Source organism: Musa acuminata, chromosome BXJ2-9, assembly GCF_036884655.1.
Source record: "Musa acuminata AAA Group cultivar baxijiao chromosome BXJ2-9, Cavendish_Baxijiao_AAA, whole genome shotgun sequence".
In the NCBI taxonomy this organism is placed as follows: Eukaryota; Viridiplantae; Streptophyta; class Magnoliopsida; order Zingiberales; family Musaceae; genus Musa; species Musa acuminata.
The window spans coordinates 48,654,870-48,674,137 of NC_088346.1; the positions used below are offsets into that span (position 1 = coordinate 48,654,870).

Here is a 19,268-nt window from a genome sequence, read left to right on the forward strand (position 1 = left end):
AAAAGTTATATTTAAGAATTAGTGGTAAGTGATATTAAAAAAATAATATTTATAATGATATGTATAATTAAGAGATTTAGATACTTGAAAATTACGATATATTTTTGAAGTTCAAAAAGTCATAGAAAGATAATACTATTTCAAACAGTATTGAAAGAAACTGTATACATGAATATAAAAAGGTCCATGGGATGAGAGGACACATTTTCCAAAAACAAAACCTAATTGTTATTTTTAACCGGTCCATATATAAAGTATCACAGCAAAAAAAAAAACTATTTTATATTTTAATTTGACAATAACATAAACCCTAATATTCCAACTATCATCATCATCAAGTCACTTCTTTTCTTGCACATAAGACGTATAAACGTACATATTTCCTACTTATTTATTTGACAAAAATAAAATAAAATAAAATATTTTTTAATAGTTACAAGATAGAGAAAATCATAATAATTTTAAATTATCTTATTTTTAAGGCAAAAAAAACCTTCATCAATCTTTGTTCGACCACATAGACCCTAAAGTAGGGCAAGTCCATTCACGGAGTCTTGCTATGATTCTGACCGCATTGGAGCAGCCAAGCATCACAATACAGTAAGACTTGGCTTGAGATCGACGTCTTCTTCTTTCGTAGAGAGCTCATAGCTCTTCCCAATAGAACCATCCATAGGACTGATGCGTTGCTTCCTTACACAGCATCGTTCGGCCACTTAGGATCTTCCTCTTCTGCTAAGAAAGATATCATCTTCTTTCTTTATCAAGGGCGGCAACCTGCAGGTTCCAATCATGTAGGTTCTCACAGACCCTTCTCTTACTGTTCCTTCTGCAACCATGGATGAGGATTCTGGTAACTGCAAAATGGCAGGACATGTTGCTGAGGAAGGTGCGGGTGCTCCCCGATCATCCATGTTGTACATGGTAGCTGCCAAAGCCAGGCATCTTCTGGCGTCTCCTGGCGCCGCCGGGACGCTGATCTTTGCGTCCGTGTTCCTCGTGCTGGCTTACCGGCGCAAGAAGAGATCGTCCACGGCGGGTCCTGTTGACAGCAAGAAGACACCCACAGCGAGTCAAGAGGTCGTCCGCCAGCAGTCCCGGGCGAACCCTGCGCTCTATCGGTCGGTGTCGCTCGCGATGCTGCATGGCGGGGAGAAGGCGATGCAGAGGTTGATGGATGCTCACGAGGCGTGCAGAGACGAGTCGAAGCTGAGCAGCGCCTTGGACGACATGCGCAATGAGCTCGACAAGGATCGGATGGACTTCAACAAGTTACATGTAAGGCTTCTATTTACCCTGGTTTTGGCTTTCTCTCTCTCTCTCTCTCACTGTCTCTCCCCACCTGCATGCTTTACGGTAAGCTTCTATTCTTCGTCTGGTTCTTCTGCTACAAATCGAGATTCCAACAAGCATGCACGAAATGAGGCATTCGAATGCCCGATGGTGCTGCGGCATCCGTTTGTTCTTCTATCGCTCAATTGTTTTCGGTGAAATCCTGCTGGATCTGCAACTGAGATTTTTATGGCAGGCAATCATACCAAGACTAGAGATGAGCGGAAAGGAGAAGGAAGCAATCACAATATTGCAGGAAGCACTGAAGAAAGCTAAAACCGATCAGCAGACGCACAAGGCATACGAGCTTGAGATGTTGCTGGTGGAAATGCTGATCTACGAGGTGCCCAAAACACTCTCTTTATCGGTCATTGCTTCAGTTCCAAACACCACATAAATAATCAATGAAGTGAAAGATATCTGTGATGTGTTCTCATTGACTTTATCCTGCAATATCTGCCAGGGAGAATATAATAAAGCTCTGAATCTTGCGTGCCTATGTAGCAAGGATGTTTCCACGGCAGATGCTCGAGTTCCTCTCTATCAGGTGAGAAAGTGCCTACACGCGTAGATAATTCAAGAAAGTTCGATCATTATATCTACTGTTTCTGGCACGTAGGCTACAGTCTACGCCATGAAGGGTGAAACAGATCGTGCAAAGGAACGCTATGAGAAGTTTAAAGACATCCGGAAAACCTACCATGGTTCAAAGTTCGACAGTACAGGATCGGCACTTCATATGACATTGCCCGAGTTCGATCGATTCGAGATAGTCGCCAACAACCTCAAGAAGACGATTTGGCAAGCTCACCAAACAAAGACGATCGCGCAACCTCCGGAAACGAAAACAGCTGATGGCAGGGTCGACAAAGAGACTCATCACGCTCAACAACAGGAGAAAGCACTTGCCAACAGCGGCAAGAAGTAGATCGAGCGAGCTCACTACACAACAGAAGCTGCCGGTGTTTCTGAGGCCACACAACAACACGAGGGAGTAATGACTGTTCACGTTGTCGTCCATGCAAATGGAAGAATAAATTCCTCTTGCTTCTTCTTCTTCTTCTTCTTCTTCTTCTTCTTCTTCTTCAGATTGTCACCAGACTCCAATAAAAAGTATTTGCTTCAGTAGCAGTACTACTACACTGTAAAGAGAACCTGAACCTGAATCATCCACCATACATCAAACGTGAATTCTTGATGTCTAATGCTACATTTCCAATTTGTATATCCCATTTAAAATAAACTAAGAGGAAGAGTTTTATCCTTGTTCTTGTTGCTTGTTTCCTTACCTATGCTTTTCTCCGAATGTTGATGGAGTCACTGACTGCAAGAACAAGAACATCAGCTTGCTTCTCATGTCCTCCTTTCGTAGGTCAAAGGAGAGGATGGAGTGCCCCGAAACATATAAAGCTTGAGGGCCACACGGAGAAAGCAAAAGAACAAAAGGAAAGCAAAATTAGTGTCCTCTACGATGAAGAATGAACACACAACCTTTGTGTCTTTGACTTGTCTTTTCTAATGTTGGTCAGACCTCTCTCTTCCCCTAACCTATAGTTGTAATGATACTAACATCACAGTGTCTCAATTAGGATCACTTGGGATCTAAGTTACATGACTACTCTTATCTTCTTCTTCTTCTTCTTGTTGCACTCCTGACAAATGGCTCTCCAATCCCAAGTCACCCAGCTCTGATGGGTTTCAGCCACTGTCTTGCACTTTTGTCCTCTCTTATCTTCTTCCTTCTCTTCTCTCCCCCTCCTACCTCGGCTATTGCTCCATCTCCCATCGTTCCTGAAAGTGACCGCCAAGTCTTCCACGTCGCGAAGCCGAGGCATGGGCCTTACCCTTCCCACGGCCGCCGGACGAAGAACAGCGAGTGGAGGAGGAAAGTAAGTAAGAGAAGCCCCGTTTATGACCTTGGAGCGAGGACTTTCTCGGCGATGCTGCCGAGGGGCTTCGTTCCTCCTTCCGGCTCTACCTGGTGCCACAACGATGCGCCCTACTCCATCAACCCCTTGTGCGAGGAGAAATCCGTCTCAAGGCCTTGAAGAAGCACGTACGCCATGGGCGTCCCTTTGATCTGGCCGCAGTGATGCTTCTGTTGGCTTTCCTTTGCTACTTGGCCGTCTTCTTGAACTTTCCAATGGTCTTCTCTTCTTGTTCTGAAGCTGAACACTGATGAGCTTCTCTTCAAACTGTAAAGGTTAATTGTTGTTGTTGTTGTTGTTGTCTTTTTGTATCAGAACATGTCAAACTTAGACTTTTGTTACAGACATCTTTACATGAACCTTAGAATTTGGGGTCCTTGTGGTGTATGATCGGTTAAGCTTCAGTTTGAGGTCTCAGTTCCTTTCAGTCAAGAAAAAGAAATGGCAAGAACATAAGAACATTCATTATATGAGAGAGAGAGAGAAAGAGAGAGAGAGAGAGAGAGAGAGAGGTGGTGGCGTTGGAGACTGTTTTGTGGGGATGGATAATAGCCGACAAAGTGCTGTTCTCGAGGAAGGTTTCTATTCCTTGGCGTATACTCCATGCAAGAGAGTGAACGGCTCAATGATGGAGGAGTCCTCTGATTAGTGAACACACCTCTGTCATACTCTCGATGACACTCTGTCCACATGAGAAATCGGTTTATTTAGTTGGACAAACACGTAGAAACCATGAAGACAGGATTTGGGGTAATAGATTTTGACACAAAAGTGAGATAAAGAAAATTATTAGGAAAATGTTTAGATGAAAAGTGAAAAGAGAATTAAAAATAATCTCAATATTGATAAGAAGTTATAGTATTGTGTTCATACCGTAACAAGGTATGTAATACTATACCGTACTGATATTTCGAGGTTAGCTCGGTATAGTACGATACCGACGTACTGAGCGATACATCAGAACATACCGAATGGTACATCAGGATTTATCGATCGATTTCTTCTTATTATAACACTGTAGCACTAATATTCCATCAGACCAGTACGTATCGCCCGTATCAGGTGGTACCATTCGAAATTACATACCATGGTTCATATCTTTTTTTTCAAATAAATCTTTATAAAATCCACACTTGCAAACAATTCATAAGGTTTATATGGCAAAATCTAAGTTTTATACATATAAAGATATGAAATTGGGCAGTTCCCTCATGCATTGATGCACTTTTGTCTACATATGACACAATACGAACAATCTACTGATAAATAAGGGTGACAATAATTCATTTATTTAACATCTATGTAGAATCCATATCAAAATCTCTAATAGTACAGGCCAATAAAATCCAGCAGCTATCCAGATGCATTACATTTTAACCATTAACATCTATTATTTGAGGGCCAGAATTGTACTTACAACAGCCTATAATGGAATGAGATGTCCATTAATTGAAGGCCTCACTGATGTCCATCTGACTGCAAGCATGTCCCAGTGATAGAATCAGCAAAGAACTCCTCAACTGAAACACAAGTGCGAAAAAGCGCATGTCAATTCTTCCTTGAGCTCGAATGCAACTTAGCGAGAACACATTATAACCTGAAACTACAATTCTAAGACACCATATTGGCATCTCATGAGTGCACAAACACGATCACAGAATCTCATAAAACTCTCTTATCCGTGACTTGGATCCTTTGTAATGTTAGATGAAAGAGTTCAAGCAATCATAAAACTCTCTTACCTATGTCATTCTGGTTGGGGGAGTCAAGCAGGATGTCTGAGTCAGATGGCAGGAATGGAGAAGCAGTGTAGTCTCCCAGAGCTCCAAGATCTTCCATGAACCAAACAGCAATAACATGTCAATATAAGCAGAAACAGAAAAATTGGAATGTAGCAATTTATTGAGACTCAGCACTCAGCTAGAAGATTCTAGTAGGAGTAGATGTAGGTTTTCCAGGTACCAGGACAACATGTTTCTCTCTCACTAAATTTTCAGATGATGGACATGTATTCTACAATTTCCACCAATGAGGTATCCGAACAAAGAAATCTCAGGACACATTTGAAACAAGGTTTGTATTATCATTTTAGAATCATAAGAAGATTTCAATTTTGCCAATTCCACACTTTTGGCAGTTTCAATGGCTTTATCTGTTTTTAAATCAGGTTTCAGCAATTCTGGCCAACACAAAAAATAAATTAAGATATTTTGACAATTCTACTAAGGTGGAAACTTTTCTGAATTTTAATTTGCACTCTTCATCAAAAAAAAAAAAAAAATCCATGCAAATATTACAAAGAACATAAATGAAATAAGCCTGGAGGCTTAAAAGTGAAGGTGGATTGATTTAGCAATTCCTTATTGAGAACCCACTCACTGAAACGCGTGCTAACTTTATTTGTTTATGGTGCTTAAAACTTGAAGAAAAAAGGAAACTCACACTAAGAGTGATCATACTTTGGATAACAAATAGGAGTGTCTGTGGAAAAAATGGCTTCTACAGGAAGGGGAGATGGAGAGGAAATTGCATTCAGTATCCAATGGCTTATGGCATGCTATCATCTAGCAATGAAGCACCCACTGAAATCAAGTTGTGGTTCAGATCCTCTGTTTTAGTTCCAAGAACCTCTTGAACTAAGAATTTTCATTTCAATTACTCTATATGAGAGCCCACAGAATCATGACCCAAACAGTGCCAGCATTTCAACAAAAACAAATCTGTAATTTCCCAACTATTTAGGGTATACTACACGGATCCTTTTCTGCCTAGTAGTAAAATTCTCAAATATACTACTTATTAAATTTGAGTAAAATTTATTAGTACGAATGCAACCTTAATAACACTTGGGATCGTGGCTCAACTTAGACAACCAGTTTTGAGTTCGTACACTTGAGATATTAGAATGTAGGAAACCATCACATTCAAGAAAGTAATCAAATTCAAAATCTTCAATAATAATTAAGCTTAAGATTATAAAATTAACTCCCTCACATTTATAGTACGAACTACATAAATCATAAATAGTGGTGGGCGCGAGAACCAAAGCACCAGCCACGTGAATTCCCTCTCGTGCGTGCATGCAACTCATTGGAGTCCCGTATGATTTGTGTGCTGATGTATCGAATCTCATCTTCTCTCTCTCGTGCATGCAACTCATTGGAGTCCCGTATGATTTGTGTGCTGATGTATCGAATCTAATCTTCTCTAAGAACCAGATTCTCACGGGGCAACAACTTTGAGCCGCGGTCGAGGGGTTAACACGGTTGGGTTCGGGTCCAAATGAGCGGGGATCTTCCCGGACGACACTTGAGGATAAACATTCATAATTTCATAACAGGCAGTCAACTGTTGGCCAAGCTTAAAATATAAAGGATATGAACTTTACACATGTTCAGAATTGCCACTGGACAATTTGATCTGCTAAATGAGAGGTCCAACGTTACACATGCTTTGCACTGCTTTGATTCATGTGGATAAGGAAAACAGTTTCTGTCTTGCAGTGCAACCATAAAGAAGATGTTTCCTATATTCTTCAAATACAGTGAGAGGAAAGATCCTGCCACTGATATCAAATCAAAAACCCTGATGTTGCTGAGAGAATCTCATGTTCAATTTCCCGCACAGCCTGTGTTCATGTGATGAGAAGGTTTACTGACTGTGTGACCGACTAAAGCTACTTTCGATCTGAGACCAATGTCTGCTAATGCAATTACGTTGAGAGTGGATGGTTTTTGTGATTGAAGTAGCATCAGCAGTGACATGGTGGTATCACTCAATGTTAAGAACTCTTTGTTATTATACAGTAGAAAGTTGACTGAATGGCTTGCGCATATGGACATCATGCTATGTATGTTGTGATTGTTTGGAATGATATATACGAGGAATAAAAGAACTTGGTGTGAAGAAGAACAATCTATTTATACAGGTTTTGATGGAGGAATTTTTTCAATCATACACTCGAGTTACTCGCTATGAAGAAGAAATGCAAGAATGTCATTCCATATTTGCTTCTATCAATATATAGCTTCCTCGATGAAGTTTGCTCTGTGATGAAGCCGCCTCTTTGATGAACCCTTCTCGGCGTTCATTTGTTCCTTCAACCTTACGTCGTCATCGAAAATTAAAAATATCAACCTGATTTTCCCTTCATTTATTGGTCTTTCCCTTTGATTTAAGCATTAAGCCTTTGTTTTAACTCATGCCTCACTATGGTCATAATGTCCAAACTCTACACGGATCTATGAATGCTTACAAGAACTCTTTTTTTGTTAGTTGTTCAAGATTTAATGCACCTCTTTAACTGCTTATGTACCAACAAAAGTTACTCGCTTAGCTGTTACTCGACGACTGTCGTCTTTTAAGACTAGTCCATCTTACAAGTTCAAAGACCTATACAACATACTTGATAAGGGATCCCAGAGTTATTTTTTGAAGTTTACATGTTTTAAAAGGATAAAATCGTACGGGTACATCTATTGTCCAAAACGGATAATTTCTTACGAGCCTATAGGATACACCAATAGTCGGCCGACTAAATAATCTCTTATCAATACTCAATTAGGTTATCAAAGTACTATTACCCTAAGTATCAACTCAATTCTTTATTGTAACTCAAGACCAATTTATTGGCCCGACCTATCAATCACTAAGTTATGTGTAACTTTTTCATTGTGCCTCACACGATAATTTTCAGTATCTTCCGCTTCCTTACATGCGAGCTAAGTGATACTTAGCTTCTTCCTATCTTATGCCACACTTATCCACCACATATAATAATAATAATCCTTAGTTTATTGCCACATCTAGGAGACTAATTCTTGACTTGGCATCAGAGATATCCAAGCTCAAATGACCAGCTAGCAGAAGGGTCTGTATGATTGTGAGGGATACTAACAACCCAACATCTAAGGCACTTTGAGTTAACATTTCGGAATGCTGATGAATGTATTACCATAAATAATATATTTGTCAGTGCAATGTTCAGATGCAGATCCTCGTACCAGCAAGACCGTAGACTGACACCATCGACAATGTCATTTAGATCTTTTCAGAGTGAAAGAGTGATTTAAAGATCTGTGCTAAATGCATTATGCTTTTTTTGTGAACCTATTAGTTTTGTTATGCTTTATTGCTTGTACTTTGTGCTGATGCTATACAACCGGGCAATATGTGTGCTAAATGCAAATAAAGTGATTTAAAGATCTGTTCTTTTGGCCATGCATTTAGATCTTTTCAGAGTGAAAGAATGATCATCTTGTGAGCAAAAGTAAAATGTAAAAGTCATCTCATCGTGACAAGAATGATCATGTTAAAGCCCACACTGGTAGTATAAAGTGCCCACTTTGTCCAATATCAAAACAAAAGATAAAAAGTGCACTAGAGCATTCCAAGAAAAATTACATAAAATTCAAATAATGTAAATTTGGTTGTTAATTTTCTCACGTAATTCTAACCAAGAGATATTCCCAACTACATTTCATAAATTTGTTTAAGAAAATGATTTCATATGTGAGTATTAATTAAGGTTTGCTTCATGATCGAATATTTGGAAGGTATGCATCGATTGATTGATGAGAGGATAGTGCGTGGTGTGTCAGATGTCGACACGTGGACACCTACTTCACATCACCGTCGTGCCTAATAGGTCTCCACATGAGGTTAGACGTGCCACGACCCTTCGATAAGCTCGATAGTATAAACAGAGCTTCCTCACCGCCGTTGCAGGCAAGGCTACGAAAGGCCAACCGGTTGAAGCAATGCTCGCAGAAAAGAGACATCCACGTAGATGGATGATCACATCCGATTCTCGTGATGATCACCGCACACGTGGACGGACGACATTAAAGACTTCACACGGTGCATCCCCCCCTGTGAGCCTCCGGCAGATGCATGAATAATCTTTAATTATGATTCGGACGGTGACTCATTCGATAATAGATTAGCAATTTTATATTATATCTTAATCGTCACAAGTTTAGGATACCGATCACGTTAGAAAAATGTGGAATAGAAAATAGAATGTTTTATAGGGGGAGGAGGCAGAGGATAGATTATTTCTAGAGAAATGATGGGAAAAAGAATTAAGTCTCCGATTTCTAATCACCAACTCAAGTTTTTTTTTCTTTTTTTTTCTGTTCTTTTGTGAAATAATCCATCATTGAGGAACAGAAGAAAATGATGCATAAATTTAGAAAAAGCCATCACACTTGTTTTCTCCTTTTTATTTTTTTAAATTTAAATAATAATTTATTTTGAATTCTGAATGTAAACGTCCGAAACCTTATTTCGGATTCATAACTATTGGGACTCTAGCTAGAAGAGTTTGAATCTGTTAGGACTTTAGCTAGAAGAGTCCTAATCTGTTGGGACTATAGTTAGGAGAGTCCTAATCTGTTGGAAAATCGTGAGGAGTCGACATCCCATGCGTAGCGGAAAACAAAATAAGACCAGATTTCCCATAGTTATGTACTTTTTCGTTGTGCGACGATTGGTGCAAGAAAAATCCGCTGATCCGAAAAATCGCATGTATCATGTCAGAAGCGTTACCTAGGGAGATCGTATATCCCCGAATTTCTAGGTCCGATGAAGAGGATGAAGGAGCACTAGCATACTCCTCTCTAGTGGCAATCCATAGACGCAGCGACGATGCTTCTCAGATCACCGCGGGATCTTCCTCTCCCCGTGCACCACGAGGCTGCCAAAGCCAGGGAGGAGGAGAGGAGAGTGAGGAGAATAGGAGGGGCATTTGCCAAGAGCTCCAGCTTATGAATCGAGGAGTTCCTCCGATTTATATAAGTGCTAGAAGCATATCCTTAACGGATCCTGTTCATTGAATTTTTATTTCGTTCACATTGGATCTTTATCCAATCTTCCAATCGGATCTCATCCATAGGATCGGGGCTTCGTAGATATCTTATATATGCATATGTCCGATACCGAGCTGGCCGTGAGTCGTTTCCGTTAGAACTTCTTCTGATATAGTGAATTATTATAGAGCTAATAATTCACTCGACTCATCAACTATGGATGTACTATGCCACTATGCTATAGTCCCCCAGACGGTATAAGAAGATCTAATCCTTCGGACCTGTATGTCCCTTAGTCCTTCGAATGTCCTCAGTTACCATGTATCTATAGTCTCTCATTCATCTAATTCCAGAGACCGTATATTGGGCATGGTAAAATTAGACCCATACAAAATCCTGTCCGAGTCTCGCTTTAATCGGATTCTTCCGGAGAACTCCGAACGACCCTGGTCAAAAATTTTACCTGAGCGAGCATACGCGAGATATTCCTCCTATGAACAGCACATCCAAGCGAAACGATGGGCAACACTTTGCTGTTATCCGAAAGCCCCCAGCCCCATCCAAGCTGAAAGTCTTTTAACTGCAACAAATGATTCCAGGAAACAAAACAGTGTCAAAAGAATGGAATAAACAGAGTTCTTGGAAAGATTACAGCTCAACTTTGTACTGACGATTTCTCCAGCTGCATGTATGCCTACTGTAACTCTACCAAATCGAACCAGATTATGCACCGCCGGAAAATATGAATTCCGAGTGACGAACACAAACTGAACATTCATGCGAGCCAAAAATCAGATTTGATGACGGCAAGAGTCCCAATACGATATGATGAAACTGGAACCAGAAATCGGATTTGATGACAGAAGAGTGCCAAGACTATCTGATGAAACTGAAACGCACTGTAAGCAATATCCATGGGCAAGTACTATCACGGGGAAAGCAGCAGGTTGCTCTCCTAACATGACAACAGCATTAGCAGCTAAATTACCTCTGATTATTAACACCACAAACATTTAGCTTGCTGGAAAAAACCCTTCCTAACCCATTGTTCCAATCCTCAAACGAGCTTCTTCAATATTTCTCATGGGGTTCTATCAAGTTCATCAGCAATCTTCCTCTGCAAATCAGCAATATTTCTCATGGGGTTCTCATGTTCTGTGAGTTTGTCATCAAATTTGATAAAAATAAACATGCAATTGATGATAGATATTATCTTGGCCCCTGATCTAATTTTAATAATACCATCATCTCTAATCGTGGGGATTTGTATTATATTTTGTGGCTCATCTGTATTTGTAACAAGAAAAACCTATGTAGATCTGCCTTGTTTTGTCCTGATTCTTGGAAGAGGTGTAATGTGAAGCATTAGTGAGGAACTTGGTGGCTGTTCTAGTGAAGCTATTACAAGTTAAGACATTATTGTTTTGAATACATACATACATACATACATATTTATATTAGTCATCTGCATCAGTAGATCAAATCTGAGTAGTAATTAAGGTGGTCAAACTATGTCTGGTTTGATTTAATATTATTTTTCATGAAGGATCCAAGTTTACTAGTTCAAAATATTTGTAATATCATGTTAATAATAATAATAATGTCGTCTATTTTTTTGTGAATGGATTCAAGCCTCATTGTAGAACTAAATTGTAATGTTACTGTAATCAGTCAAACGGGCTCTTCCTCCTCCTATGAAAGAGCTAACAGCGGCTTCCAGTCTTCGCAGTTTCCTGGTCTCTGTCGTGCCCACCTTGTCCTGTTTCTTCCACAACCCATCACTCACTCACGGACCGAAGAGCCTCCATCGATTGTTGTTGTTGTTGTCGAGCAATGATCGAGCGAGAAGAGAATGAGTGGTGAGTTCCAACTCTTTCATGACCTGTGAGGTTTCAAGAACCTAACGCATGATGTGTAGCTCTCGGAAGACGATGTTTCTGGATCGACCGAACACAAAGATGCCACTCTTTGGGCAATGGAATGGACCTGCGATACTGTAGAGGCGAGAACAAAGGGGCTCAATCCATGCCTGGTGCAGTGGGGTTGAGGTGGCAAGTCGTGTGGTGGACACAGAAGATAGCTTGGAGAGGGACGACAAAGCATGGCGCTTTGTCCTCAGTTGAACATGGACAAACCACGGATAGCCCACAGTATGTCTCATGGAAAACACCATGGCGACAGCGTTGTGTATTCTTCTGTTCATTGTGCTGGAGGCTATGGCTAGAGATGAATCAGGGAGTCCTCCACAACATGGAAAGGAACAGTGGCTGGCAATCAAGCTTGAAGCTAAAACTTCTTTCTGTGGCTGAAGATCCAACACAGAGATCGGAGAGATGAATTCTGAGAGCTCAAAGGCCGTTCAGCTACACACAGAAAGTCTGCTGATCATAAACAACAGCAAAGAGATCAGCTCCAATGAGATCCACATGCAAACAAGAAGAGGCTTCCATTCTAAGAGGTATAAAATTGAGGTTGTTCAAGGCATTTATTTGACGCTGGAAGATCATATGCACAAATGTGATCCTAGTGGCGTCGAAGGACTCTACTCCACAAAAACTATCCAACACCTTCAACACAGTCTGGAACAAAGATCGGAAACGGGCTGGGCCCAATCAGGCCTATAAATAAAAGGAAATAGCCGGCTTTCTACGTACCGAATTAGTCCCCCATCGAAAGTAGACATTAGGTTAAGATTTGAATGAACTTACGCCGTCTTTCCGAAGCAATAGTGATGGGGCAGTAGCTAATATTTTTACACATTCTAACTTGATGGATAAGACAGATTGCTGAGGTATGTGCAGGTGTTACCTATCAGTGCCCCTCAGCAGCAGAATGAAAAGCCATTAGCTTGGCTCATGCTTGTTCATATTGGTTCCTGTACTTTTTGAGGTGAGTTATGCTGTAGGAAATGGAGCTGAAACTTGAGACAACTCCACTACTCTGCACTCTGTGCTTTGTTCTGCACAAAGAAAAGTGTCTGGGAGCAGTTGTCATCAGGAAGAAAGCAAAGCAATTCTGCAAACCTACAAAGGTAGAGGAGCATTTCAGAACAGAAGTGACCATTTCATGGATGGTGCCAAAATACCAGTACAAAAAAGGTTACCTCGTTATTCTATACCTCTCACTAAATCTGGAGACTGCAGCCTTAAAGTGATCCACACCCAATTAGAACTTCTCTGAACTATTTCAAAGCAGATTCCCTCGAGCAACACCAATCTAGAAAAGAACAAGATCAACATGAAACTGCTCCATATGGATATGAGCTCTGTGCATTGCATTGTTATCCAACTTATCTAACCCAACCTCATCTCATTTAAGTAGTAGGAGCTTCTGTTTGGACAAGGATCCTTGTTTGACACTTAAAATGATGGTGATTTTGTCAACCCACAAAGCTTCTAATGTTCTTAAAATACTAGCCAATCTAAGTTGGAGCAAATTCAAACTATGCTGTAATTATTCTACTTGTTCTTGTGACAGGATGAAATGCAAGGTTTTCTATCATCATCACTCATGCAGCTGTTCTTGTCAGTACTCAGGATAGAGGATTTTTTTTGTCTAAGAATCCACATATTGGATAGAAAGGGCCATGCCCAAAGAGGAGGACAAAAAGTCAGAGAACAAGCAAGTGTGGCCATGGTCCACCAGCTTTTCATGGAGTTCATCCTTTTTTCTTCTCAGAAGGACCAACATATTCAAAATGAAAAATGAAGAGACTCCATGACTTTGTTATGATGCAAATCATAATCAAAATTATGACAAATGAATCATTGCACAGCAGAGACTGTTTATGTTTGAAAAAAAGAACAACCAAGTGTATCATCTTCTGGAACTGTAAGATCAGTGATTTGAGTAGCTACTTCCTATTTAGAATCAATGCTATATAATTGTAGCAACAAATTATGAGCTAAAACCATTATTTGGTATATTATGTATACAAATCCTTATATTGCAGAGCAACAAAGACAAAGAAATTGATGTTTAAATGGATTGAATTACAAAATGATATCATTTCCTCATTTAATAATGTTTATTAAAGAAATAGATAGATTTTGATATATCCTTTCTCATATAATAATGGTTGGTATACCAATTATGAATGTTTAGTGTCGTGACACTTTATTTCTATTTCATATATATATGTTATATGCATCACTAAAATAGGATGTCATTTTATAGTTTATTATTGTTGTAAAAAATAATATAACCAAAAAATTAGTAAATTTGAAACATGTTAACTTGTTAAACAAAAAGATATGATTTCTTCGCTTGATAGGTATATATAGTTAATAATATCTAATTAAATAAATATATAGTATTTATATTTTCATTGATATTGACATGATAGATGTGATGTTATGTGTGAGAAATTTGGATGAAAGCTATATAATGCCTATTTGCTATGCTGCCATTGCATCTTTAAGCATTGCACAGTTAGCCACTGCATGATTACTACTCTTTCAGGGAACTCACGATGAGACTTATCCTAGCCACTGTGTTCAAATGATTCAGACGCAGAGCTTGGCCGGTCCGGCTGTGGAGATCTTGCTCTTAAAGAAGCCATGCGTCCTATCCCCGGTGGGAAGAAGTGAGGGAGCCTCGTGGCCATAGTTACTCATCATGAGCGTCAGCATGAAGTGTTGTGGCATGGTGCTCCCTCTGTGGAGCAGTCTCTGACATCTCATGGGCACGCTGTTGTCACCCCACTGGAGCATCCTCATGGCCGTCGGTGATTACCTTCCACTTGGACTTCAGTGAGCAGAGCAAAAGCTGGTGACTACTTTGCAACCTGACCAGATCCAGTCAGTGACCATTCCAAACAGTACATCGATGCGTGATCTCCAGAGGTGGCAAAAATGGTGGGGAGATGCTTGAAGCTGGCTCCGGCTGTCCGTGGTAAGAGATGAAGCCCCTGCAGTACTGCAACTCCGAGTGTCTGTCAGTGACCTTGTGCGCATGATTGGGCTTCTCAATCAGCAGCAAGACTTGGAAGAGGAAGCCAGAGAGCTCCAATCATGGTGAAGACTCACTCCTCGAATAGATAGGTGGGTATGACATTTATATATATATAAGAAAACCAGTTGATATATTCTTTTCCTGGATTTACGTGTGGGTTAAGTCGTGTTACTGTAAACAACTTTAAATCGTGACCTCGGAGCCGACGCGACCGGGTTCGGATCCGAATGATGGGGATCTTCCCGAGACGGCCTTCGAGTCCGTCGGGGTGGTCGAGACGGTGTCGTTGTCTCCTCTGAACATGAACTCCTCGCCTTTGCATCTTGCGGGGACTTTCGACTTCGCTCCTGCACAAAGGTCGGGTCAGGATGCTCGGCCCAACCCCTTCGATGATCAAGTTAGTTGATGTGAAAGGGATTTCGGATGGAGAAGTCCTCTTTTTCTTCCTTTCCTCTCATTCCTCAGAATGTAAGGGTTTTTATACAAAGAATTATCATTGCCTAACGTGTCTGCCTGCAAGGAACAAGATCGTATTTCTGATAGCATCTGTTATTATCATTGACGTGACGTGAGGGATCGAACCTGATCAGGATATTAATGCGTCTCGACAGACATTCCGATCCATGTTGATCGGATGGCTTATTAAGTTGTCACCTGACGTAGCTAATGTCACGTGAGTCTTATCGTAATTATTATTCTTGTCAAATCGCAACAATTATTTCTGACATGATTCAATCTCGTGTACAGGCACTTGGACACATCCCATCCGTGCCAAAAGATGAAGCAGTTCATAACTCTTTCTCAAAATTTTGAAGGAGACGAAGAAACAAGAGAAGACGGATTTCCGTCGCCGTTAAGTAACGGAGACGCGTTTTACAACAGACCTACAAAAACAAAATTAAGAAAAAATAAAAAAGGGGCCGCTTTTATTATTATATTATTATTATTTTTTCTTTGATTGCCGCGACAAAATCGGCCGATGAATCGGCGCCCGGGGAGTGGAGCGTCTGAGTTAGGAGGTATCAGAGGGCGGGGAGAGCCTCGATCGGGAATAAGTCGCCGATGTCCTCGAAATAGTCGTCGGCCTGCCACGTGGAAAGGCCGAGGTCGAGGTCCAGCCCCGCGCCGAACAGGGCGTCGCTCATCTCCTCGGCTAGAAAGCCGATCGGGGCGGAGTCGTCGAAGTAGCTCGGGCGTGAGTGACTCAAGCCGAGGATTTCGTCGAAGAGAGGCATCTCCTCGAAGGGCAAGATGTCGACGAGTTGGTCTGGTCGGCTTCTCTCGCTGGCGGAGGCTGGTGCCTCGGCTGCCTTTTCCGTCGGGGATGGCAAAGAAGGGGACGGGGAGGATGCGGAGGAGGAGAAGCCGCAAAGGACGGAGATCGGGGAGGAGAGGTTGCGCGGCTCGTCAATGGAGTCGTACGTGCCGGAGACGGAGGCGAGGTTGTCGTCCGGGAGGTGCTTATTCGGCGGAGGGCCGGCGGGGGAGATGTCGACAGCGGGCTGGGAGAAGTTAGTGGCAGCGCCGGGGCCCCGGAGCTTGATGGCGGCGGAGTCGTACACCTTGGCCGCCTCCTCGGCGGTGTCAAACGTGCCGAGCCACACCCGGACGCGGCGCCAGGGGTCACGGATCTCCGCCGCGTACTTCCCCCACGGCCGCCGCCGGACTCCGCGGAACCGCTTCACGCTCCGATCGCCGTCGTCCGCATCAGCAACGTCGGCGGCGGCCTTCCTCTTCCTCCCCGTGGCCGCTGCGCCCTTCGACGCTTTGCTGCTCGTACAGACAGGGGAGGGCCGGACCTCGAACCGGATCTCCTGGACGTAGCGGCGGACGCGGCGGAGGTTCCGGCACTCCGGCACCTCCTCATCATCGCCAGAGGAGTCAGTGGCGTCCAAGTCCTCGCAATAGATGCGCACGGTGCGAGGCTTGTGTGCGTGCGCGTGCTCGGGCCGCCGTGGCGCGAGCGGCTTCGGGGTCACGTGGACGTGCTCGGTACGCTTGACGGGCAGCAACAGCGTCGTCTCCATCGATCTCTCTCGAGCAAACCACACGCACTTTCTTCTCTTCTCTTCCCCACTCCACTTTACATCCGCAATGGCGCTGCTGTCATCCGGTCCCTGTCTCACAAAAACGACCGCACACGTCCACCATAAAAATCCAATCTTTCGCACACCATAAGAGCAAGGATGAAAAGGGGGGGGAAAAGCCGAAGCTCCGATTCCTCCGATTTCCTAGAGGCGATGCGAATAAAGATGCATCGGAGTCTTTCACGGTCGCGAGTGGCAAGTGGCGAGGGAAGAGGAAAAAGCAGCTAAAGCAGTGAAATTTCTAGGAAAGCTACGACCTTTGGGAGACGAAGTACACAACACACCATATCCATCGATTCCAATTCACACGCAAGAGAGAGAGAGAGAGAGAGAGAGAGAGAGAGAGTAAAAGCGAGCTCTGTCTTACCTCAAAAGGGAAAGGCCAGGTTCGTCTCTCGTCCGCAGCAGTACTGATTCCCGGAGCGCAGCAGCACAGGATTCGGTGGTACTAATCCCTGGAGCACAGCACAGGCGCAGCACAGGCTTCCATCTACGGAACCCTCTCTCTGCCTGCCTTTGGCGCAGCCAAGCAAAGAGAGGGAGCAAAGCGTGCGCTGCAGTGGGAGACACGAAAGAGGAGGCGCTGCAAAGACCAAAAGCAACCGGCGAATCACGTAACGCGAGAGAGAGAGAGAGAGAGAGAGAGAGATGGGGGACGAGAGAGAGCGACGGCAGGACAAGACAGTTTTATAGGGTCGCAAAGCTGTGTTATTATATATTCCATGTATCTGAACTTTCTAAATCTTAGTCTCTCTCATGCATGCGAACCCAAAAAGGAAACAATTAAAAGGGTTTAAAAGTGAAAGAAAATTCTTTTTTATTTCTTTCAAAATTTTTCTCCTAACTTATTTTTGACTGTTCGGACATACATACATATACATATATATATATATATATATATATATATATATATATATATATAATATCAAAAAATATATATATAAATCTTATATAATTTAAATTTTGAATTGAGTTAAATTAATTATTAAAATAATTAAGATTAAGTAAGTGAAACATTTGTCACGTGATTAAATTTTGATGATGAAACTAATTCAACAAAAAGTAAAAAAAAATCATATTAATTAAAATCTTAAGTAGAAAAGTATTTGGTATAAATTAATATTAGGTACATATATATATATATATATATATATATATATATATATATATATATATATATATATATATACTTGTGTATCTCAACTTAAACAAGATCATAGTATCTTCATTACCATTACATTTCAACCAAAATAATTTTTTTATTTTTATTAATTATAGTGATACCTAAATTGAACAAATATAGCTTAAAAGATTCACTCATAGCTCATGGCATTCAAATGCTCACTCCCCAAGTTCAGACCCCCCATGCCTTGTTTAATCTCTTCTCACCATGGCTGTGTACGAAACATAGCTTTCCCCACCTGCTTTCACTGTTTCTTCCACACCCACCCACCCCCCCATTTGCCACTCTGACATGCTCACATGAACAAAGGACCCGAAGCTTTTAATTTATCGTCGTTTACATGTCATGTCTTCGCTCTTTTACCGATGAGATTGTTCTTCCAACCAAAGAGCATTGTGGCAACCACGGATTCAGTGACAGGACCATGCAATAGGCCTTAGATTTGGGACATTATTAGGGGGTTGGATGGAAGCTTGTAATGTTTACTCCCTCCGATACGGTGCATCGTTATCATATGATGAAACGAACATTAAAGATGTGGCGAAGGATGAATCTTTTGGTGGAAGGGGCCATCGAATCTTTGTATCACTACTTGCCTATCATGAAATGATTGTCTACTTAGATGAACCCCGTAATGCATATACCTATAAATGTTTGAATCCATCCATTATATATACATATATATATATATATGTGTATATATACACACGAATGTATTTGTATGATTTAGATTCCTTTGATCGAATTTAGAATGAATTTATGTGACAAACGTGATATTTAGATTCAAAAAAAAAAAAAAAGGTTGAATTCACTAATGTACTTTTCATTAAATTTGAGTAAAACTTGTTTGTAGGAACTTAGACCTTCTTATAATACTTAGGAATCACTCATAAGTGACTTGATTTGTACATGAGTTTTACATTTGTACACTTGAGGTGTTAAAATGCAAAAAAACATCATATTTAACAATATAATG

The 19,268-nt window shown here is 41.4% G+C and overlaps 2 protein-coding genes across 2 annotated transcripts; one reads left to right on the top strand and one right to left on the bottom strand.

Annotated features, from left to right (window-relative positions):
• The first annotated feature begins 807 nt into the window (after positions 1–807).
• LOC103999316 (uncharacterized) lies at positions 808–2,596 on the top strand. Its single transcript, XM_009421040.3, has 4 exons — positions 808–1,278; positions 1,529–1,675; positions 1,796–1,879; positions 1,952–2,596. The coding sequence occupies exons 1-4, from the start codon at positions 838–840 to the stop codon at positions 2,258–2,260; spliced, it is 981 nt and encodes a 326-aa protein (XP_009419315.2). The 5' UTR covers positions 808–837; the 3' UTR covers positions 2,261–2,596.
• A 13,205-nt stretch (positions 2,597–15,801) lies between these two features.
• Positions 15,802–17,763, bottom strand: LOC135623900 (ethylene-responsive transcription factor CRF1-like). Its single transcript, XM_065127361.1, has 2 exons — positions 17,477–17,763; positions 15,802–17,139 (listed from the first exon to the last, which is right to left on the bottom strand). The coding sequence occupies exon 2, from the start codon at positions 17,047–17,049 to the stop codon at positions 16,045–16,047; it is 1,005 nt and encodes a 334-aa protein (XP_064983433.1). The 5' UTR covers positions 17,050–17,139; positions 17,477–17,763; the 3' UTR covers positions 15,802–16,044.
• Between the last annotated feature and the right edge of the window lie 1,505 nt (positions 17,764–19,268).

What these genes read in the sequence shown, in the direction of transcription:
- LOC103999316 (XM_009421040.3), top strand. Translation starts at nt 838, where the DNA reads ATGGATGAGGATTCTGGTAACTGCAAAATGGCAGGACATGTTGCTGAG. An exon ending in TGGAAATGCTGATCTACGAG is followed by an intron (nt 1,676 to 1,795) that starts GTGCCCAAAACA and finishes AATATCTGCCAG; the next exon opens with GGAGAATATAATAAAGCTCT. An exon ending in CTCGAGTTCCTCTCTATCAG is followed by an intron (nt 1,880 to 1,951) that starts GTGAGAAAGTGC and finishes TCTGGCACGTAG; the next exon opens with GCTACAGTCTACGCCATGAA.
- LOC135623900 (XM_065127361.1), bottom strand. Translation starts at nt 17,049, where the DNA reads ATGGAGACGACGCTGTTGCTGCCCGTCAAGCGTACCGAGCACGTCCAC.